Source organism: Lissotriton vulgaris, chromosome 5 (genome assembly GCF_964263255.1).
Source record: "Lissotriton vulgaris chromosome 5, aLisVul1.2, whole genome shotgun sequence".
In the NCBI taxonomy this organism is placed as follows: Eukaryota; Metazoa; Chordata; class Amphibia; order Caudata; family Salamandridae; genus Lissotriton; species Lissotriton vulgaris.
Genome location: NC_141693.1, coordinates 1,867,256,273 through 1,867,273,228, shown reverse-complemented (window position 1 = coordinate 1,867,273,228; position 16,956 = coordinate 1,867,256,273). Strand labels below are relative to the sequence as shown.

At 45.4% G+C, this 16,956-nt stretch overlaps 1 protein-coding gene across 1 annotated transcript in view; it reads right to left on the bottom strand.

Moving 5' to 3' along the window:
* Positions 1-16,956, bottom strand: part of ZPBP2 (zona pellucida binding protein 2) — a 901,537-nt gene that overhangs the window by 368,284 nt on the left and 516,297 nt on the right. Inside the window, exon 6 of the mRNA XM_086920529.1 lies at positions 15,193-15,278. Within this exon, the coding sequence (XP_086776655.1) occupies positions 15,193-15,278 (86 nt within the window). The remainder of the gene's footprint in view (positions 1-15,192; positions 15,279-16,956) is intronic.

Genomic DNA, 16,956 nt, shown 5'->3' with positions numbered 1-16,956 from the left:
ATTTTATTCATTCTATTTTTTTCCATGATCTTTGGAGGCTTTCTGTTAGTATTGGAGTTAGGTGCTGATATAATGCTTCTCCTATTCCTGCTGCGTAATGGCTACTCATCTTGTGGTACTGCACAGACCAAGTCAATTGCAGTTATACCGTAATTGCATTCAACAAGTTTTTGGATGCTTACCATCAGCAACACTTGGCGTCAGTTATGGACTAACTTTTCGCTTAGCCTAATTTGCTTAGACTCCTCGTCAGCGCTACATAATATGGATGCGATAGAAGGGCTAAACTTTTGTATTAAGATTGGTCCTACAAACTCTTTCTCTGTACTTCCGGTCTATAGAACCCCAAGCCGTGCGCCTTCTACAATTCCTGATCTTTATAACTATATTGCCCAGAAATCACTGCTGTATTCCAATTTTACAGCATTAGGGGATTTTAACCTACATCTGAACAACCCTAGCTTTATGCAGGCAGGGCAGCGGGTCTCGTCCCTCAGCGGAGCCAATTTGACTCAGCATGTGATCCTCCCCACGCGTAAGGCAGGGCACAGCCTAGACCTTCTGTTTTCGAACATCCCATCTCTGCTATCTGAGCCCCCAGTCCAATTGGTTTGGACTGACCATTGCTTAATTCCATTTTCATTTAGTTTGGATGAAATTAGCCAGTTCAGGGAACCTCGATATTTTCTAAAAAGAAACTGGAAGAAGCTGACAGTTGAGTCTCTAGGCCCAGTTCTGCATGCTTATCAACCCCCACTATCAAATGATCCCAATGCTGATACACTTGCCTTAAATAAGTGGATTTCCGCTGCAGTGGAATCCACTGTCCCAGCTAGAGTCACTAAAACCCTGAGGAAAACCCCCTCGGTCCCTTGGTTTACAGAGACCCTTAGGCTAAATAAAAGTAGATGCAAGAGGCTGGAACGCCAGTGGAGGGTGGATTACAGTGCCGTGGCTAAGCTGGCATACAGGAAAGCACAAAAGGAGCTAAATAAACTGATAAGAGAGGCAATCAGTGACCATGTGGTGAAGGGTATTAATAATGCAGATAATTCAAGCAAGGAAATATTCAATGTTGTTACCTCTTTCTTGAAACCGAGGGAACTAGAGTTTGAAGTGCAGCCCTCCCTTTCACTGTATGAATAAATCTCTGACTTCTTCGATTGTAAAATTCGGAAGGTCTATAACAGATGTAACAAAGACTAATTTTACAGATGATAATGGGAATAGTAAGCCCGAGCGCACCCTCTCTGAATTCCTCCCCATTTCTCAGCAGGAAGCATTGGCAGAAATCCTGAGATGTAAGTTAGGCTCACCGGAGGACTCATGTCCCCCTAAGTTGTGGAAAGAGCTGGCCCACTCTTATTATCAGGGTGTTGTCTCACATTTGGAATACATCTCTCTCTTCTGGCATTTGTCCGGACACATGGAAACATGCCACACTCCTCCCCCTCAGAAAAAAGCTGAATGTGGACCCTGTGGAATTAAATAACTACCAACCAATTTCATAGCTACCAGCTCCAGCAAAAATGCTGGAAAAAATGGTGCAGCGACAACTGGCTAACTTTGTTGAGAGCCACAACATTTTCCATGACACCCGATCCGGCTTCCGGCCCGGCTTCAGTACTGAGACAGCTCTATTAGAGGGAGCAGAGTCAGTGAGATTGTTGATGGATTCAGGAGCATCAGCAATGCTGGTGCTCGTGGACTTATATGTGGCATTCGGCACGGTGGACCATTCAATTCTGGTTCAGAGACTCCAGGATATCAGTATTGGGGGGGCACTGGCCTAGTTGAAGTCATTCCTTTAAAATTGCTCTCAGAGAGTTGCCCTGCAACCCCACCAGTTAGAGCCCAAACACCTTTGGTGAGGAGTGCCTCAGGAGTCGGCGCTAAGCCCTCTTCTTTTTAATATTTACTTGGCCCCGGTGTTCTCACTTATAGCCAAGTGGGGCGTGAAAGCAATATCTTACGCCGAAGATACCAAGTCGGTGTTTTCCTTTAAAGATCAGTCGGAGGACTCTTTCAAGAGTTTTAAGGGCCATGTCTGAAAGACCTGGCCCTTTGAATGAACAACAATAATCTCAAACTCAATGCTGAGAAAACTGAAGCGTTGTTCTTCGGCAAGGCCCTACAGCCAGCAGTTGAATTGTGGTGGCCTGCTGAATGGGTCCTCAACCCATCCCAGCTGCCACTGCAAAAAATCTGTGGGTGAAGTGGGAAGCAGATCTTTCTTTCTCAGCTCAAATCCGGCATGTGTCGGACTCCTGTTTTAATAAATTGAGAAGGCTGCGGAAATTTCTATTTCTTCTGCCAGAGGACTGCCGTAAAACTATAGTCCATGCCACTGTGACATCTAGGCTGGACTTTGCAAACAGCCTCTATTTGGACCTGCCTGCGTACCTAGTTAGAAGACTGCAGATAGTACAGAATGCGACTGCGAGACTGATTAGCCGTGATCCAGTTCGTCATCATATCTCTCTGCATATCAGAGCTCTATTGGCTGCAGGTGGTGACAAGGAGAATCGAGTTTAAGGCCCTGACATTGGCATTCTGGTCAATTCATGGTAAATGCCCGAGTTACCTGAAACGACAGATGTGTCGATATAAGCCTAAGCGTTTATTGAGATCCAATTCTCAAAATCTGATCTGTACCCCAGGATTTTTGAAAGCTCGGTTAGGTGACAGATATTTCACGGTGGGTGCCACCAAACTATGGAACTCTTTGCCTACTACATTGAATCAGAGCCAGTATTTAGAAAGGCTGTCAAAACCTGGCTCTTTAGTTTGGGCTAGTGTCACCGGGATCTGGTCTCTGGCCATTGCGGCGCGCCACCCACTGCTTGAGCACCAGGACACCTCAGTTGAGGTAGCTGTTCACTCTTTATAAATGTCGGTATTTTTATAATTGTTACTTTACTTGCGTGCAAACAGTATTTTACTGCCAGCAATGCCCCTTCTATTGGGCAATGGATGTATGTCTCTCCAACACGTCACGTCCAGTCCTGGATTTTATCCAGTTGATGGGCACCTTAGAGGCTCATGACCAGGCTTGTTCTGGGGATGGTCGTATGGCCTGCGCAGCTGCACTTGGAGTTCTGGCTGAATGGGATGTCTGTGCGCCTGCGCAAAACGTCCTACAACAAAGTTTCATCGAATATCACACAAGTTGCCCACTCATGCGTTTAGAGTCCTCTGACTATGAGGAGCATGTTTGTTCCTTCGACTTACTATATGGATGGCATCTCTTTTTTCTACCAAGGATAGGGATGACCTTTTGGAAGGAATTGCATTCATCGGTTCGCACACCTTGACAGACTTACCACCTCCCTCATAATAACTCCTTCATTATAAATTCATTATCCCAGAGACAGCTCTATTTCGGTAAGCAACTATGATAATATTGAAACTTTTTTTGTCGAAATTTTGAATTTGTTCGAATTTTGTTTTTTTTACAAAAGATTGTCCTCTGCTTAACTTTTGAACTCTGTTTTGCTCCTTTGTCTATGTCTCATGAGCTTACCAAGGGGAGGGTGTAATATGGCGCCTGGGGTCAATGTCGACATTGCTAAATTAGCATGAGCTTTGCTGCCATGATGTTGCTTTTTCCTCACGTTACTACATGACTTTGTTTTTGAAAGACTCTTTGCCTTTCACATGAGAACGAGCTGCTATTGCGTTCTCTGCCTTTCCTGGAGTTTAATCTGAATACGATGTGCAAGGTCGATCAACAATGCCCCTTGTTATTCTGTTGTGGTCAGTGCCTAGCACCTAGACATAACATGCTACACACAGCTGCAGTATTGAAGACACGTGCTTTGATATTACGTTGTTGCATGTTGTTTTTACACACACAGAGAAAGCTGTTCCATGGAGAAGAGGTCTGCTGTTCCTATGATGTAAACCTTACATCCAGGCTTTAAGGTATGAGGTCTGCTGTCAAAGCCCAGAGATCTTTCTTTATATAAAATAAGCTTCTTCTTACCAAGGGGAGGGTGGTTAGGCCTAAAAGCCCATATTTCCAGTATTTATATAAAATGACTTCTCCCTTTGTATTCCATGGAATTGTAACAATGCTAACTAGGCTGAGTTTATGCATTTTGGTGCTAGTAGTGGCATGTATACTGTATTGTAGAGCACAATAATTATAATAAACATTTTGAACTATTTCAGTGAATCTGCCTATTCTCATTGTGGATAAGTACGAGTGAGTGACCGAAAGAGTACGTCTTGCTCCCGCGATTCCTGAGAGAGTCGGGAGTGTTGTGTTCTGGGTTGTCTTATCATTTCTAGCTCATTGATCTTTGTAGGAGAATGAATGAGACACTACAGATAGTCAGTTTGGGATTTGGGGTACTGATGTGGTCGGTTGGTACACCCCTATTCACGGAGGTCCTGTTTTCCTGCTCATAGTTCTGTGTATGTGCAGAATCCCTGCAACACCTCCTGACATTTAACATTCAGTTCAGATGGACGGTGAGCTGGGCCAAACAGGCCACTGTCACCATGAGATTACTCAATGTTCAGCAGGTGGCTTGGAGGACAACAAGAGACTTTGCTGTGTGAGGTGACTTTAGGACGCAGAAGGGTTCTGTAAACCTTAAAAATCTTAATCTTATCGACGGTGGCATAGTCAGTGTCTTCGGAGGGATGAGGTGTCCTTCTCTGGTGTCGTGGCCGACGTCCTCTATTCGACTACCATTGACAGGACTGCCGTAGACAGAGCAATTGTCGACAGGATCAACTACGACCGGGCCATCATCAACGGACGCGTCGATGGGACCATCATCGATAGAAGTGTCAATGGAGGCATTGGCAGGGACTTTGTCAATTCCTGAATCTTCCTCAACGAGATGGGAGTGCCGATGGCAGCTGTCAACCGTCTCGAGAACGAAATGGTGGCACTGGTGGTCGGTGACTATCTCGATGTCGACTGTAAAGGGGTAGTTGAGGGGGATTTGAAGAGGATTTCTGCCTCTACAGAGGAGGCATGAGGGTGATTTCTATCCTTGGCAGATGGCATTGATGAGCCAGGTAAGGATGTTTCGGAGAACGTTTTTCTTCTCCTTTTTCTAGGAGCTGCGAGGTTGGTGAGAAGTCTGAACATATTTTCTGGAACCCTCTGATGCTCCATCATGGGATCTATCCCTTTTGTGAGAACTAAAAGAGGTGCCATTATCCTCCTTAGAAGATGATTTCAGGGCTTTCGCCTTCTGAAGCCACAGTAGGAGCCTCCCTTCTCTGTCCATCAGAGTATTTTAGGAGAAGGTGCAACATATCTTGCACTCTTTTGCCTCATGTTTGGGATGAAGCCAATAAATGCAGTCCTTATGTGGGTCATCCCCATGCACTCTTCTTCCCACAGGTCTTACATAGACAAAAAAGACCTTTTCTGTCAGACATAGTAGAATAGTAGCTGAAAATAGCTTTTTAGATGAGAAAACTGAGCAGAGCTCAACTAGACTACCTTTACACAGGATGTAAGGTGAAAATCTGAGGAAGGCAGCCTTTCTTGGGAAAGTTCTAGAGCAGTGATACTCAAAGTATGGCCCGGGGCCGCTTGCGGCCATCTGGACTTTCACATGCAGCCCTCCTGGTGAACAGCAACACTAGCTGCTCTCTAGTTGCTGAGCACTAATATTCAGAAAGAGATGTGAAATAAACTGGAAAGCATTTATTAACCTACAAATAAATGCATGCCTGTTTATTACATCTTTTTAGACCTCCTCACACAAACCCTGACCCACCCAGACCTACTGCCAGCACCCTGCTGGAATCAGTGCTGCTCTCGGTCACACCACAGACCATACTTTGTGGCCTCTGGGCAAATATTTGTGAGTACCCATGCTCTAGAGGGTGCTATGACCTGATTGGTTATAGTTCAAAGTTGGGTATTTTTTTTTTTAAAGGACATAGATAGGCTATTAAGATCATGGCCTAGTGCCATTATAGCCTATGTTAGGTATACTTACTGCTTTATTATAGTACCTTGGGACTCCCACTTCGACAGTCCAAAGCATGTGCCAACGCCTGAGGATACCTGCCTTTGGAAGGCGAGCAACGTGTTAAACCTCAACTCATGGTACTTCACAACCGAAGCAGGCTGAGGCGGAAGAGGCACCATTTCAGGCCTACAACTCTGCTACAAGTTAGGCTGAAAAGACCATAACAGTAAGATCACGGTCTTGTCTGTGCTGCAGAGTAACTGACTAGTGTACAGCCAGCCAAAGACCGCATGAAGACAGGCCTTGAAGTGACCATATCCAGCTTAAGCTCCCCATCTCAAAAGAGAGAAGTAGCTGGGTATTATCTGCATAAGACACCACCTTAAATCCATGTGATTTCATCAGCAGAGTCAACGGGATCATATAAATCTTAAATAATGGATTGAGAGACCGACGGTCCCATGTTTTCAAGTATGTTTTAATTAATCAAGCTCCCAACTCCTAAGTCAGCAAGGCGTTGCATGAAGATCACGTGAGATATGATATCAAACACTGTACAGAGGTCAAGAAAAATCAGCGACTCCTACCTCCTTGGGCAAGTGTTAATTGATGTATTCAGGCACTTCTAGCAACGCTAGCTCTGTGCTATGTTTAGGGAGAAAGCCCAATCCGCTTGAATGAGGTGGCTTATGGGTTTCCAGGTAGTCTGAAAGCTGCTCCTTTATCAGATTCTCAAGCACTTTAGATCTAGCTTTAAAATTGGGCAACATATTAGGGTCTGTAGATGGCTTTTTGATGGATGGAACCAATTTAGACTGTTTCCAGACTGTTCCATGGCTGTTGATACTGAGGTAATCAAGAACCTACTGAAGACTGGGTTAACAACCTCAATCATCAGCTTTGAAGGGGGACAAGGATCAGCCGAGAGCTAGATTTACTCTCCAAGATTGTGGTTTTGAATTCCTCCCAAGAGATGGAATTAACCGGCAGAGCAAACAGAGCCTGGGGCAGCCACAATGCCCATCCCACAGCCATTGAGGGCAGGTGTTGTTGCCAAATTGTTATGAATTTTGGTAATTTTCTCCTCGGAAAACACCAAAAGCTTTTTGCACAACTCCTGGGAAGGCAAAATACCACTGGTACATGATTATGGTGCCAAACACCTCTTAGTAATTGTAAACATTTCACGTGGCACAATAACGATAGAAGCAATTTTTTCTTCAAAATAGATGTACTACCTAACTTAATTGCGGCATGACATTTTCCAAAGAGGCTTTCTATGTCTCTTTTTTCTCTGACTGATAAGATCTACGCCACTCTCTCCACCTTTTTGCAGGCTCTCTTTTCGAGAGCATGGATAAACGAAGGAACTGATGGGTCCTGATTACAGGCCTTCCGAATCAGCGGGGATCCAAAAGTATTAGCAGCTGAGTGAGAAAGCTATTAACTGCTTCCACATCAAACATTAGAAAGGGCTAATAGGTGAGCAACCGAGTTAGATGGGAGGCTTGTACGATCAGCAGACCTAATTTTATTTCAAGCATGAAAAGTCTGAGTGGTAGCTGTTCTGTTCAAACAGGATACCCTCCATAACTACGTCATAACGCTGACCTTCTTACTTATATTATTATTTCACTGTCTTCATATACCAGAGAAAAGAAGAAGCTTGTGATATAGTTCGCATTATGACTGCTCACACAATTACTGAGTAAGTCATAGAGATTGAAATCTCTAAAAAAAACAGAATTTGTCTGGGGTGTTGTACTTTACTTTGCTGTGAATGGCCAGTTATGTTAACATTTAAATCAAATGTAAATCAAACATACATGCAAGATAGACCCAGAGATCACATTAATTTTCAACGACTCAATAGAAGACACTAGTAAATGGAACTGCGTTAAGGCTCCGCATAATTCTGCCACATGTTGTCGGCCCTTGAAGTTAAGTTACCTGGACCGCTAGGCTATAAGCTTCCCCAGTCAGGTTCAGAAGAAATTGACCTTTAAGAGGTAAAATTCTGCTGATGATGATAACATTCTGATGCAATATCACCTCTAAAAGGTTACATCAATATAGGCCTGTAGAGGATGTTTTGTAATGTATTTCGGAGACCCTGCAAGGTAAGGAACAGCAACCTCTGTGACTACATTCTGGAGTAAGTAGAAGCGTCCTCAGAGAAGATCAGATACAGATAGATGTAATTGTCAAAGAACAATTACGGTCCTAGTAGGAGCCTTAATTACTGAATGGTGTATAAACAGTGAGCAGAGCCTCGATGTTGAGTTATGTTGTAATGAGAGGTCCTCAAGCACAGTCTTGAAGAGGGTTTATTTTTTATTTTTTACAATAAAGATTTAACATTTAGTGATTTGACAGTGACTAAAGCTGTTGGGTGTCCCCTCATAAAAAACGTCAATGGCATTCTCCTCATGGCCAATTGAAAGTATAAGCAAGCCAGTAAGAGGGTTATAACCACCTATGGGAAACCCCTTGCAGCATTGGGTGGTGATGCAGCGAGCATGAGTTCTGAGGACACTCCTCGGTATATTCTTAGCTGGCTCATCTTACTCAAGACGCAGTCCATATATTTTCAGCTGATGGGACTAGAGAGGACCTGCATACAGTTTATCCTGACATTCCTTAAACGTCAGTCCAATTTGTTCTTGACCAGTCTTGATTACCTCTATTTCAGTGTCCTATAAGGAATCACGTCTTAGTGAAAGCACCCCATTGACTCGTAATCCTAAAACTGTACTGTTCCTATGTCATAACATAGTCCTACACTGTAGACTAGGCAGTGTTCTAGCATAGGAAAAGTACAGTCTGCGGATTAGGATTTGAGTATCTCAGGGGAAAGTACTATAGTGTAACTTTTAAAATACTCCCTCTCCCGACATCATTACTTTTCACTCACCTGTTAATTTCAGACTGGCTTCAGGAAGAACAAGTTACTTACCTTCGGTAACACTTTTTCTGGTAGATACTATATCTGCCTGTGGATTCCTCACCTTGTGAATATCAGCAACATTCGGAAATTCTTTTCGTAGCCTCGCTCCGACGTGGACTTGGACGTCATAGAGACACGGCATCGCACGCGACTCCGCTGACGTCACCGACGCCTACAATAGGCCCACGCCGGCGTGATGACATCAGTTCCGCCCTTTTTTCCGTGCCATCGAGGCACACGGACGGACCAATGACAGTAGAAATATACATAGTATACACAATACACAATAGCCAAGGAGAAACACACACATTGTGAAGCAAGTGCAAGAAAGCAATGGAAACAACTCCTTAACATTACAATATATAAACAATACATTACAGTAACTCTGGTAAAGAAGAGTGGACAACGGGGAGGAGTATGGGTCAGTGAGGAATCCACAGGCAGATATAGTATCTACCAGAAAAAGCGTTACCGAAGGTAAGGAACTTGTTCTTCTGATAGATACATCTGCTGTGTGGATTCCTCACCTTGTGAATAGAGTCCCACAGTAGTCCCCACTCCCGGAGAAGGGTGTCCACTCTTCGAAACCAGGAAATCCTGAAGGACAGAGCGCGCAAAGTGGCCGTCCCTCCTCACCTCAGTATCCAAGCAGTAATGCTTCGTGAACGAGTGGTGGGAAGACCAAGTTGCCGCCCTACAAATGTCCTCTACAGGAACACCTCTAGCCAATGCTGAGGTAGACGACTTAGCTCTAGTAGAATGAGCCCTTATACCCTCTGGAGGATCCTTACCGGCCAAAGAGTAGCAGATCTTTATACAGAGGACGATCCATCTTGAAAATGTTCTTTTATGGACCGCTCTTCCTCTTTTGCAGCCAGCAAACCCAACGAAGAGCTGGTCATCCAAACGACAGTCTTTAGTCCTGTCCAGGTAAAAAGACACCGCCCTCTTAGGGTCCAGACGGTGTAACCTCTCCTCCTCCTTGGAAGGGTGTGGGGGAGGATAAAAGGTAGGGAGGGTAATGGATTGACTAAGGTGGAAAGGAGTCACCACCTTAGGAAGAAAAGCAGCCCTGGTCCTAAGAACCATTCGATCAGCATGAATGGTCAAGAAAGGGGGCTTGGAACTAGGAGCTTGAAGCTCACTTACCCTCCTTGCAGAGGTTATTGCAACGAAGAAGACTGCCTTAAGCGTCAAAAGCCTCATAGGACATTTATGAAGAGGCTCAAAGGGAGCACCCATCAGAAAGGTCAAGACATGATTTAAGTCCCACTGAGGCACAATAAAAGGAGTAGGAGGGAACTTATTTATGAGGCCCTTCAAAAACCTTAAAACTACAGGAGACTTAAAAAGAGATGGCTGGCCAGGCAAACAGAGAAAAGCCGACAGCGCCGAAAGATAGCTCTTAACCGTGGCAACAGAAAGCCCTTGCTGCACCAGAGAAAGGGCAAACTGGAGAACATCAGACAAACGGGCTCTCAAAGGGTCAATAGAATTCCCACCACACCAAGTGACAAATTTTGACCATCTATATGAATAGACAGACTTAGTGGAGTCACGCCTGGCTGACAAGATGACATCCACCACGTCAGGCGTGGGAGAAAAGGAAATCAGGTTGCCCCGTCCAATCTCCAGGCATGAAGGTGCAATGTCTGGAGGTGGGGGTGTAGAACCTGCCCCTCCATCTGAGAGAGGAGGTCTGCCCTGAGAGGGAGACGGAGCGGCGGGTGAGAGGAGAGGTGGAGAAGATCTGTATACCACACCCTTCCTGGCCAGTCCGGGGCGACCAATATAACTTGGGCCCGGTCTTGGCGAATCTTCCTCAGAACCAGAGGAATCAAAGGTGTGGGAGGAAACGCATAAAGGAGTTGACTTCCCCAACTCAACTGAAACGCGTCTCCCAAGGCTCCTTGCAACGGATACTGGAGACTGCAGAAGGACGGGCAGTGAGCATTCTCGCGAGTTGCGAACAGGTCCACCTGAGGCGTCCCCCACGTCCGAAAGACGTGACGTATCACCTCCGGGTGAAGCCTCCACTCGTGGTCGGCAGAGAACTGCCGACTGAGACTGTCTGCACGCACGTTCACAACTCCGGCCAGATGATATGCCATCAGACAAATCTGGTGGTCCTGAACCCAGGACCAGAGACGCAGAGCCTCTCTGCAGAGACACTGCGACCCCACTCCTCCCTGCTTGTTGATGTACCACATCGCGGTCGTGTTGTCCGTCAGGACTTGGATCGACTGACCGCGAAGGGAAGGCAGGAAGGCCTTGAGCGCCAGACGTATCGCCCGCAATTCTAGAAGGTTGATGTGAAGCAACCTTTCCTCCGGAGACCAAAGACCCTTGACCTCCAGATCCCCCAGATGAGCACCCCACCTTAGAGTGGATGCATCCGTAATCACTGTGGCCACTGGAGGAGGCAGCTGAAAAGGCTTCCCCTGAGACAGGTTGCCTTCCACGCCCCACCAAGCCAAATCCGCCGCAGCTTCTCTGGAGATCCTCACTGACTCCCTGAGATCTCCGTTGTGCTGATACCACTGCCTGCGGAGGCACCACTGGAGCGCCCTCATGTGCCAGCGTGCATGGTTGACCAACAGAATGCAAGAAGCCGTCAGACCGAGCAGGTGAAGGACCTTCAGGACTGGAACGACCGCTCCATTGAAAAATAAAGGAATCATTTCCTGTATGTCGCGAATCCTTTGTGGAGGAGGGAATGCACGACATACAGTTGTGTCCAGTACTGCACCTATGAACAGGTTGTGCTGGGAGGGCACCAGGTGAGATTTGGGTACATTTATCAAAAAACCCAACCTGAACAACAACTGGGTTGTCTCCTGCTGATGATGGAGCACTCTCTCTGGCGACTCTGCCTTGATCAGCCAGTCGTCCAAATAAGGGAATACAGGAATCCCCGACCTTCTGAGATGCGCCGCCACCACTGCCATCACCTTGGTGAAGACTCGAGGCGCAGTAGTAAGCCCAAACGGAAGGACCGCAAACTGATAGTGTTGCGATCCCACCGTAAAACGGAGATAGTTCCTGTGCGACTTCAGGATGGGGATGTGAAAGTACGCATCCTGCAAGTCGAGCGACACCATCCAGTCTTCTTCCAGCAGAGCCTGAAGAACCTGAGCAAGGGTGAGCATCTTGAATTTCTCTTGTTTCAGATAAAAATTCAAGTTCCTGAGATCCAAGATTGGACGAAGCCTGCCATCCTTCTTGGGGATCAGAAAATACCGGGAGTAGTATCCCTGACCTTTTTCCTGCTATGGGACCACCTCTATCGCACCCTTTCTCAACAGAGTTTGAACTTCCTCCTGTAGGTGTAACAGATGTTCCTCTGAGCAATATCTCTGGCAAGGAGGGTATTTGGGAGGGAATTACCGAAAGGGAAGGGCATACCCATTTTCTACGAGATTGAGAACCCAAAGATCTGATGTAACCGATTCCCAATCCCGTAGAAAGTGGGTAAGCCGACCCCCCACCAGACCCACATGATCCTGAATGGCGGATCTAGGGCTGCTTTTCTGTGGCTGGGGGATTGGAGGAGGTGGAGGAGGAAGAGGCCTGACGCCCTCGAGGACGTGCCCTTTGCCTTCCCCTGTACGACTTATACAAGGTATTTTGCTGCTGCTGCTGCTGCTGCTGTTGATGCTGCTGCTGACATTGTCTAAATGTACGAAAAGAAGAGCGACCAAAGCCTCTGAATTTCCTGGCTGTAGAACCTCTAACTTGTAGACCAAGAGATCTAGCAGTCGCCCTGCTATCCTTAAACCTCTCCAAGGCCGAATCTGCCTTCTTGCCAAAGAGTCCTTCACCATCAAAAGGCAGATCTAACAAAGCAGACTGCACATCAGCAGAAAAATCCGAGGATTTTAACCAAGCTGAACGCCTTGTGGCAACAGCAGTGCCCATGATCCTTGCCACAGACTCTGCAGTATCAAGGCCGCTCTGAATAACCTGACGAGCTGCCGCTTGAGTGTCAGATAAAACTTCCTCAAAGTCACCTCTGCAGTCTTCAGGAACCTTAGGGATCAACGTACGTACAGAGTCCATAAGAGCGTGGCTATATCTTCCCATAAGGCAAGTGGCATTTGTTGATTTTAACGCCATACTCGCGGAAGAGAAAGTTTTCTTGGCCACTTGATCCTGCTTTTTAGCTTCCTTGTCACCAGGAACTTGGGGAAAAGCACCAACTGACTTCTTAGAACATGCCGCCTGAATCACCAGACTTTCAGGAGAAGGGTGAGACGACAAAAAGGCAGGGTCCTCAGGAGCCACTCTATACCTCCTAGCCACACCTTTCGAGACAGCAGGAGCAGAAAGAGGCTTCTTCCACACCTCCATAATGGGATCAGTCAAAGCATCATTAAAAGGGAGCAATGGCTCCACAGCTGAGCTCGGAGAATGAAGAACCTCAGTAAGCAGATTCGATTTAAATTCAACAGTCGGCAATTTTAAACCTAAAAGTCCCGCTGCTTTTTTCATCACCACATGATATGGCTGAACATCTTTCGACGGTACATCAGAACCTGACGGTAAAACCCACTCTGGAGAAAACTCAAGACCACTAGCCTCTGCTAGATCCTCGAAATAATTTTCATCCAGCTCACCTTCTTCCAAGTCAGAATGAGACTCAGAATACCTCTGCTCTTCCAGGAGACGTTGAGCCTCTCTCCTAGATCTCAGCTTAACACGGAGTGCAGCGGGATCCACTGACGACTCCGACGGCGCCGGAGCCGACGTCGGAATCGAATCCGAAGGCTTAGAAGGATGTTCCAGAGATTTGCTTGAGCGGGCGACGCCGGTGCTGGAGTCGTCGACCTCGGTGGAGCCTGGTACTGCCACAGCGGGGTCGGAGCTGGCAAAAACGGCATGAAAGGTGCCGGGGCATATGAATGAGGCACCCCCAAATTAAATGCCATTGGACCCATGGGACCCGAACGCGCTCCAGAGAGATACCAAGACCTTGAGAAAACATCATACATAGCGTTGAGAAACGCTGAAGGATCCTGACCTGGAGCTGGAAAAGGTGGATGCTCAGGTCGACCTCGAGGTAGATTCGAATCTGTCTCAACAACAGGAGTCGATTCCTCAACCTCCACAGGAACTTCATCGACCTCCTCTTGAGCCGGAGACGGTGCCGGAGTCGGATCGGGTGCCGGAGTCGGAGAATGAACTTGCGACTCCGAAGGCGAGGCCTCGTCCTCTTGATCCGAAATCTCTTCTGGAGGAATTACTTTAGATTTAATCTTCTTGGGTGATCTCGACCTCGAGCCAGACTTATCACCCGAATGACGTCGAGACTCATGTCTCCTCTTCTTATGCTTCTTACGTGACCTCGAAGCGTGATCCGACGAAGACCTCGAAGCCGACGCCTCCCGAGACCTCGATCTCGACCTCGACTTCTTCGAATGGGATTTCTAAGATTTCCTAACTTTATCGGCCTTCAGTTTAGCCACAAGAAGCTTAGACTCCCTTTCTGACACGACGAACACCCATCGACGTCGTGGTCGGGGCTCAAACACCAAATACAGTCCTGGTGTGGGTCCGTAACGGACATCATCTTTTCACATTCCCTGCAGGGCTTAAAACTGGTCTTCTTTGTCGACATATTATCGAACAAAGAGGCAAGAGAACAGAGAAATGAAGAAATACAGCAACAGAGTAACTAGAAGCTACAGAGTATCCCAAAACCGTTAGCGTCGACGACGCGGAAAAAAGGGAACTGATGTCATCATGCCGGCGTGGGCCTATTGTAGGTGACGTCAGCGGAGTCGCGTGCGTTGCCGTGTCTCTATGACGTCCAAGTCCACGTCGGCGCGAGGCTACGAAAAGAATTTCCGAATGTTGCTGACGCAAGGGGATATTCACAAGGTGAGAAATCCACACGGCAGATGTATCTATCAGAAAGGCAGTGTAGTCACCTAGAACATTCTATTCCCTCCCCCCATTTCCCCACAAAACTTTAAAGTAATTAAGAAAAGTAAAGCCATTATATTCTACAGAAGAAATGTATAAAACCCCTCCCTGAATGTTGACAGAAAAGTGTCAGAAAGAAGTTATTCCTTGAGAGAAAAGGTTGTAAAGCAGAGCTATCTTACACCTTCCCAAACAAGACATTCTCTTAAGACAAACAGAAAACAGAACTGTGGCAAATGTTTTAGTGCAAGGGACTGCAAGAAGGAAAAGTGAAATCTAATTTACACACACCACATATATTCCACTTTTGAAGAAATGGTTAATAGGGACAACAACACACCCTTTCACACAATGTCTTATCTGATAAAGACTAACCTGGGTAACTCTTTTGTTCGTCTCTTCTTCACAGTCATGGGTAATCTGCCGACAGACAGCTTCCCATCCAGCACCGAAGGGACTTACTAACGCATCGAACAAAATAAAAATAAAACAGGAAATCAATAGAGGAAATGCATTTAATGTACAATAGCCCAATCCAATGGCCTTTTTCTACACTGAATGTATGGACACATTAGACACATTGTCTGGTTATTCTGAGGATAACATAACACACATATTTTAACTTTGATAATTTCTGGAAAAAGCTATATTGTAATGCAAAGGCAATCAAAAATAGATTTTTTTTGTTGCAGTTTAATATGGTGTAAACTTTGCCCAAGCGCATTAGAGAGCTTTACATGAGAGCCAGATTAAGTTGCAAATGTATTAGCACTAGGAATTTAAGTGTATTCCCAGAATCACAAGAGGTTGAGCTGACTTACATTCTTTACATACTTTTAGCAATTGTTAATACAGATTAAATAAAAATAAACTCCTTACTGTCGGTGGGATATTTCAAAATGAATATTTAAATAAGTAATTATACATTATTTAGACATATTGTAAATAATCAATTTTTAAACACTTAAGTTAATAGTGCTTTAACTTTTTTTAATTTGTTCTAAGTTTCCAAAAAAGATAAAACTATTTTACATTATTATTTAACATTGAAATATTTTTGCTGAATATTTTAAAGTTTAAGAAACTTTTTTTACTTTTCCTCACACCTAAACTATACGAAGATGTCCACCCCAGAGGTGAAGACTTCTTCCTTGTAGTGTAGTTCCTATATCCCTGATAGGCTCTGCGCATTGGAATAATATACACTATAGTTTTGACATAAGACTGAGGTCAGTATGTCTCTATCGAGTACATTAAACGTAATTACTTATGTGTGCCAGTTTAACTCAGAGGTCACTAGAAACTTCTCGAATAAACAAGGGATTAGTTTCTGACAACCGCATAAACATGACAACTTTGTCTCCCTTAGAATCGGAACAGTCTCCGAATCGTGGAAACCATAGATAACAGTTTTACTCAGTCAATCGTGCATGCTTCGTTTCTACAGTGTTTACATGGAAATAGATAGACGGGCGTTTCAATAAAAAGGGTTTATTGAACAGTTATTTCTCGTGCAAGAGATACGAGCTGCTACAATCGTAAGACAGAATGCGAAGTATAATATGTACAGCGTTAGCCCTACAATGAAATAATACTGCAATAGCATGGTTTGTAGCTATGACATATATTCATAAAAAATATATACTTAAACAACACAGGCTAAAATGGGAATACTCATCTGGTGCTTCTAAATAGTTCTACCCCAGTGTACCTAACGTAAGTGTAGTACGAGGTAGGAAGTAGGTGCTGTTTTCTAAAGTATAGCTAGGTATAGTTTAGTTTTGCCAAGAGGTGCCAAGAGTCCCTCTAGGTTCTAGTCTGCTCCATACCTTAGAATGAGAGAGGTTGGAATCTCTTTCTGGGTCTCGATCTCTAACATCCTGCAAGGGGAGTGAGAAACACTGGAGCTGGATTCTCTGCGAGGAGGATGACAGCGTCTGGTCAGTGTGTCAGGCGGGGACTCGAATTCCTTCCGAACTTGTCGTGGCGAGCCGCTTAGCTGTGCCGTGCAAGTATGCAGCTGAACTGTACCGTGGTTTGCCATGGCAAGTTAAGGTATATTTATACCTTGAAGGTGTTTAGGAATGCCAGTATTGACATAAAAGTCAGGCAGAGGAACGTCATGAATGAACCCCTAAG